The sequence below is a fragment of the Choloepus didactylus genome, chromosome 6 (assembly GCF_015220235.1).
Source record: "Choloepus didactylus isolate mChoDid1 chromosome 6, mChoDid1.pri, whole genome shotgun sequence".
NCBI lineage: Eukaryota > Metazoa > Chordata > Mammalia > Pilosa > Megalonychidae > Choloepus > Choloepus didactylus.
This window is the reverse complement of record NC_051312.1, coordinates 75,106,009-75,113,074: the sequence shown is the minus strand read 5'-3', so window position 1 is coordinate 75,113,074 and position 7,066 is coordinate 75,106,009. Positions and strand designations below refer to the sequence as shown.

General features: G+C 36.0%; 1 protein-coding gene across 1 annotated transcript; it reads left to right on the top strand.

Moving 5' to 3' along the window:
• Positions 1 to 924: 924 nt before the first annotated feature.
• LOC119537646 (olfactory receptor 10T2-like) lies at positions 925 to 1,889 on the top strand. The gene is given in 2 exon segments (XM_037840183.1): positions 925 to 1,480; positions 1,483 to 1,889. Coding segments are annotated over 2 exon segments (963 nt in total).
• Positions 1,890 to 7,066: the final 5,177 nt, after the last annotated feature.

The following is a 7,066-nucleotide window of genomic DNA, read 5'->3' as shown; positions in this document are numbered from 1 at the left end:
ATCTAAGGAAATTGAGTTGATTCTTTTCAGGTCTGTATTGCAAAGCCAACCACTTAACTTGTGTATCAGCTGGAAAGGTCCTGGCGGTTCTGCTAACATCTCAAAAGTTTCTCAGAATATCATGACCAAAATATGACATTCTGGAATGAGATATTTTCTCTAAAATTGTTTTAATTCCAAGCTTATCTGTTGTATTAGGCATTTGGAAAAGAACTTTAATGAAATATTCTTAAAAACTATTGTCTTATGAACTACCAAAACATTATTATATATATTATTACTTTGGATAGTTAGCAAGCAGAAGTTATGATATGTTAAATTCATTTATCTGGCATAGTCATTGCCATAATTATCACCCTCACAGCTAATACATTCTGGGGTGAGCCTCTGAAGATGGAGTTACATTGAAGAAATGGCAAAGTTCTTTCAGAAATTTTTACTCTGCTTTCTAGAATATTTTTAGGTATCATATTGGTTTTATTTATGCAAGGATTTATTAAGAACTCCCAAGTGCCAAGCTACAATTAAATCACACCAACATTTGAAAATCTGGTGGGTAAGGAAATAAGCACTATTGTTCATAATTCCCTTGTTTATACAGATCCTGTTTGCAAAGAAAAAAAATTAAGATTGTTTAGGTGATGGGCCTATGAGAAGATATCTGAGCCTTCTCTATAGCATTTATACAGAATTTCCTATTAGAATCTTTTTCACCCCCACTCAGCTCCCCTGATCTTGGAATCAACCAGGTATATTTAGCTCCCCTACTCAGGCTATTTTATTAAGAATTGTCTTGATTTTGCCTGGGGTCACTTGATTTAAGGCCAGTGACATCAGTGCACAGGAGGTATTTGCAGTCATCTCAGAATTGACCTTAAGCACCTCTGCACCTTGTGGAAGAGAGTAACTGATCCCACCAGGAGGATGGGCAATCATACAACAGTGAGCACATTCTTTCTGTGGGGATTTTCCAGTGTCCCAGACCTGCAAGGTCTCCTCTTTGTGGTGATTTTTTTCTACCATGTGACCATCCTGACTGCAAATGTGTCCGTAATGGTGGCCATCAGGCTCCGTCACAACCTTCACTCCCCCATGTACTTTTTCCTCTGTGGCTTGGCCTTTTCAGAAACCTGTACCAGGATGGTAATCATCCCCCACACGCTGGTGGACTTGCTGTCAGACAGCAAGATGATTTCTCTCCCTGAGTGTGCAACACAGATGTTTTTCTTTTTTGGCTTAGCAGCCAACAACTGCTTCATCATGACTGCTATGTCCTATGACCGTTACACTGCCAGCCACAACCCACTGCACTATTCCATGCTGATGACCACAAAGATCTGCTTTCAGCTGATGATGGCCTCTTGGGTGGTTGGGATTTTGGTCTCCCTGTGCATTGTCATCATAGTATTCAGCTTGTCATTTTGTGACTCCAATATCATCCAGCATGTCTTCTGTGACATCTCTCCTGTGGTCTCTCTTGCTTGGATTCTACTTCCCTTCATGAGCTAGTTATTTTTGTGTTCTCTGCTTTTGTGCTGGTGGGCAGCTTTATTTTAATCATGATTTCCTATGTCTTCATTGTAACTATAGTTGTGAAGATGTCCTCTGCAAAGGGGAGGTATAAAGCCTTCTCAACTTGTTCCTCCCATCTCACGGTGGTGTCCATACACTATGGATTTGCTTCATTTGTTTATTTGAGGCCAAAGAACATTGGCTCATTCCATGAAGATATGCTAATGGCTGTGACATATACAATGCTGACACCTCTGCTTAACCCCATAGTTTATAGTCTAAGAAACAAAGAAATGAAGCTAGCTCTAAGCAAAGTACTAGGATATGCAAATAGGTTTATTTCTCAGATGGCAAATAAAAAAGCCATGAACATTTAGAAAATGTACAGAATTTTAATAAGTAAAAGTGGAGAAAGAGGATTATTTCTAATATAATTGTCATTTTGTTTACAAAGAAATTGAAGTATTGTCTAATTGTCTGATATATCCTGGTGTCACCATTTTCCTACTACAAAACAAGATGCAGTTTCAAAATATTTTTTAAATGCTAATAATACACACACATATGTGGTAAACTTAACAAAATGTGTTTTAGAACACAGTATTTTCATCATAGCAATTGACTCTGGAGAAGAAATAAAATTATTATATTCAGGAGGAAGAGAAAGAAATAATAAGAGAAAGGAAGAGAGGGAGAGGAAGGGATGGAGGGAGAGAAGGAAGGAAGCAAGGGAGGGGGGAGGGAGGGAGGAAGAAAAGACCAGGAGAGGGGAGATGAGGGGTGGGGAGGAAAGGATGAAGGAAGGAAGGAAAAAAAGAATATTAGCAGTTTAGTTAATCAAAAAAGGGAGAAAGCATAAACACACACAGTTAGAATTGAAAATCAGGGAATGACCACAATACAGAGAAATTAAAAGCATTTAAAAAAAATAGTTCTGTGATAGTTAATTTTGTGTCATCTTGGCTAGGTTATGGTATTCAGTTGGGTCAAATACTGGCCTAGCTGTTGCTGTGGAGGTATTTTGTAGATATGACTAGCATCTACAGTCCCTTACCTTTACTAAAGGAGATTGCCATTGATAATGTGGATGGGCCTCATCCAATCAGTTGGAGGCCTTAAGAGCAAAGAAATGAAGATTCCAGGAAGAAGAAATTCTACCTCAACACTACAACATCAACTCCCCCTTGGAATTTTCATCCAGCCTCCCCAGCAGATTTCAGGCTCAAGACTGCAACATCACTCTTATTGGAATTTCCTGCCTCCTGATTTCCCCTACAGATCTCAAACTTGCCAGCCCCCATAATTTTATGAGCCAAGTCCTTAAAATAAAGCTTTTATATATACTTGCATACATTTATCCTGGTGGTTCTGTTCCTCTGGAGAACCCTGTCTGATATAACTTTGTTTGACATAATTCAAACAAATTTGGAAACTTGATTGGAATTTATGAATTCTAGAAAAAATAAACTGACATAATTGCCCCCTCAAAAACAGAAATTTGTAACTACCAAATGAGAAATCTGTCAAAGAGCTATTTGCCCTATGTCCCACCAAAGCATTTGGCCAGATGGTTTCATAATTAATGTGTTCAAATCCTCAAGGAACAAATAATTAAAATACTATTAAAACTGAGTTAGAGCATAGACAAAGATAAATAGCTTCTAATTTGTGAAACCTACAGAGGTAGAAAGTGCTTATATTGCTGTGGTTTGATTGTAGCTATGGTTGTAACAGTTTTTGAAGTAGATTGTGGGAGAAATTCAGTGATGCAAAGAGGTCAAGGCATTTTGAGGCCACATTGTTCTTGGTGGGTGTGAAGTAGTATCTCATTGTGGTTTTGACTTGCATTTCTGTGATGATTAATAATGTCAAGCATATTTTCATGTACTTAGTGGCCATTTATAATACCTGCTTTGCATGAATGTTTATTCATATTTTTTGCCCATGTTTAAATTGGGTTATTTTGTCTTTTTATTATTGAGTTGTAAGTGTTCTTTATATATTTTAGATACAAGTCCTTTGTCAGATATATGGTTTGCAAATACTTTCTCTCATTCTGACTTTCTTGACAGTTTCCTCTCAAGCACTAAAGTCTTTAATTTTGACAAAGACCAATTCATATATCTTTTTCTTTTGTGGCTAGATCTTTTGATGTCACATGGAAGTATATATCACAAATCTGAGATCGGAAAGATTAATCTCTGTGTTTTCCTGTTTTAGTTTTATAGTTTCAGCTCTTACATTTCGATCTTTGATCAATTTTGAGTTCATTTTTGTAATAGTGTGAGGCAAGGGTGCAACTTCCTGCTTTTGCATGTGGCTATCCACTTGCCCCAGAACCGTTTGTTGAAAGGGCAGTTCTTTCCCCATTGAATTGCCTGGCACCTTTGGCAAAAATCAGTTGACCATATACACATAGATTTATTTCTGGACTCTCAATTCTGTTCCATTGATCTGTATGTTTATGCATATGCATTAGTACATTGTCTTGATTACTGTTGCTTTGTAGTAATTTTTGTAATCAGAAAATGTGAGTTCTCCTATTCTGTACTTTTTTTCCAAGACTGTTTTGGTTTTACTGGGTCCCTTGTAATTCCATATGTATTTTAGAACCAGCTTATCACTTTCTACAAGGAAACCAGCCAGAATTCTGAAAGTGATTGCATTGAATCTGTAGATCAATTTCTTGAGTATTGCCATCTCAATGGTATTAAATCTTCTGATCAATAAACATTGGATATTTTTCCATTTAATTTTAACTTTTTTTAATTTTTTGAACAATGCTTTCTAGTTTTCAGATATAAGTTTTGCATTTCTTTTGTTACATTTATTACCAAGTATTTTTTTTGATCATATTGTAAATGGAATTGCTTACTTAATGTCATTTTCAAATTGTTCATTGCAAATATAAAACAATATAATTATTTTTGTGTGTTGATAGTGTATCCTACAACCTTGCTGAACTTGTTTATTAGTTCCTGTGGCATTTTTTAGTGTTCCTTAGGATTTTATGTATACAAAATTATATTATCTACAAAGACATCTCATTTTAGTTCTTTCCCATCTTAATGCCTTTTATTTCTTTTTCTTCCCTGATTATTCTTGACTAAGAATAGAACTAGTAACAGAAGTCATCCTTGTTTTGTTCTTGATTTTAGAGGAAAGTATAGAGTCTTTCACCATTAAGTAGGATGTTAGCTGTAGGCTTTTCATAAATTCCCTTTTTTACATTCAGGAATTTCCCTTGTTTTTATCATAAAAGATGTTAGACTTTATCATACGGTTTGTCAGTGTCTATAGAGATGATCAAGTGGTTTTTGTTTTTTATACTGTTGATACGGTGTATTACATAAATTGATTTTTGGATGTTAAACCAACCTTTCATTCTTAGACTAATTTTATATGTTGCAAGCTTCAATTTGGTAGTATTTTACTGAGAATTTTCCATCCATATTTATAAGTGATGTAAGTCTGTAGTTTCTTTTCTTGTAATGTTTTTCTAGTTTTTGGTATCAGGATGATACTGGCCTCATAGAACAACCTGGGAAATGTTTCATTCTTTTCGATTTTTTGGAAGAGTATATGAATAATTGCTATTAACTATTATTTAAATGCTTGGCAGAATTGAGCAATGAAGCCATCTGTGTCTGGGCTTTTCTTTACGAGTAGACTTTGATTATCAATAAATCACTTTATTTGTTATACTGGTATTCAGATTCTCTGTTTCTTCTTTTTTTAAATGCAATTTTATTGAGATATATTCACACACCATATAATCCATCCAAATTATGCAATCAGTGGCTTACAGTATTATCATACAGTTGTGCGCTCATTGCTTAAATCAATTTTAAAACATTTTCGTTATTCCAAAATAAAGAAAAAAATAAAAAGAACACCCAAAACATCCCATACCATTACCCACCCCCCCGACATTTATAAATTTTTTTTTGTCTGTCTATTATTACTCATCTGGCGAGACACTGGGTAAAGGGAGTGTCAATCACAACGTTTTCACGATCACGCAGTCCCACGATAAAAGCTATGTAGTTATGCAATCATCATCAAGAATCAAGTCTACTGGTTTACAGTTCAACAGATTCAGGTATTACCTTCTAGCTATCCAGAGTCTACTGGTTTACAGCTCAACAGATCCAGGTATTACCTTCTAGCTATCCAGTACACTAAAAACTGAAAAGGGATGCCTATATAATACATAAGAATAACCTCCAGAATGACCTCTCAACTCTATTTGAAATCTCTTAGCCACTGAAATATTATTTTTTTCCATTTCTTTTCCCCCCTTTGGTCAAGAAGGCATTCTCAGGCTCATCTCTGGGAGTCATGTCTCACATTGCCAGACAGAATTACACCCCTGGGAGTCATGTCCCACATAGTGGGGAGGGTAGTGAGTTTATTTGCAGAGTTGGCTAGTAGAGAGAGGCCATATCTGAGCAACAAAAGAGGGTCTCTGGGGAGACTGTTAGGCATAATTATAAGTAGGCTTAGCTTCTCCTTTGCAGGAATAAGTTTCATAAGGGCAAGCCCCAAGATCAAGGGCTTGAATTATTAAATTAAGAGTCCCTGTGCTTGCAAGAATATCAGGAATTCCCCATGTGGAGAAGTTTAATATTACCACATTTTTCCCCAGTCCTTCAAGGGGACTTTGCAAATAGTTTTTTTATGTTTCTGCCCGAAATACTCTTGGATACATAGGGGTATTATATTAACCTCTATAGAATAACATGATCTCATTCCCTATTATAGATTCCATGTAATTATGTTGTTTAAATAAACTTTACAGGTTAAATTAGGTAGTATGCTACAGAGAATATAAATTTTGTGACAAATAAACAGCCTTAAATTACAGCTAAAATTCGGGAATAGATGTGACTGCTGTAAAGCTTACAATCTAGCAACCTTTACAGTAAGCCTTATTGAACATTCTGTACTCCTGCATCATCATTTGCCAAATCTCTGCCCACGTTCTATCCCCTGATAACCTATGATCTCAAATTCAAGTCTCAGCATTTGTTCATTATAGTTAGTTTATATTAATGAGGCCTTACAATATTTCCTTTTGTTTCTGGCTTATTTTACTCAACATAATGTCCTCAAGGTTCATTTCCTTAGTTGCATGCCTCACAACTTTATTCCTTCTTGAAAGCACTCCATATTCCATTGTATGTATACACCACAGTTTGCCCTTCCATTTAGCCATCAACATACCCTTAAGCCGCTTCCATCCATTACAAATCGTGAATACTGCCATCATAAACACCAGTGTGCAAATACCAGTTTGTGTCCCTGCTTTCAGTTCTTCCAACTATATACCACAAAACAGTGTTGCAGGATCCTATGGCAACCCTATTCTTAGGCTCCTGTGGAACCACCACACTGTCCTCCAGAGGGGATGCACTGTTCTACTTCTCTACCAAGGGTTAATAGGTATATCTCCCCCTCTACATCTTACTTACCACTTCTGTCTTTCTGTTTATTTTTTGTTTGTTTTTTTATTTTTATTTTTTATTGAGATTGTTCACCTACCATACAGCTA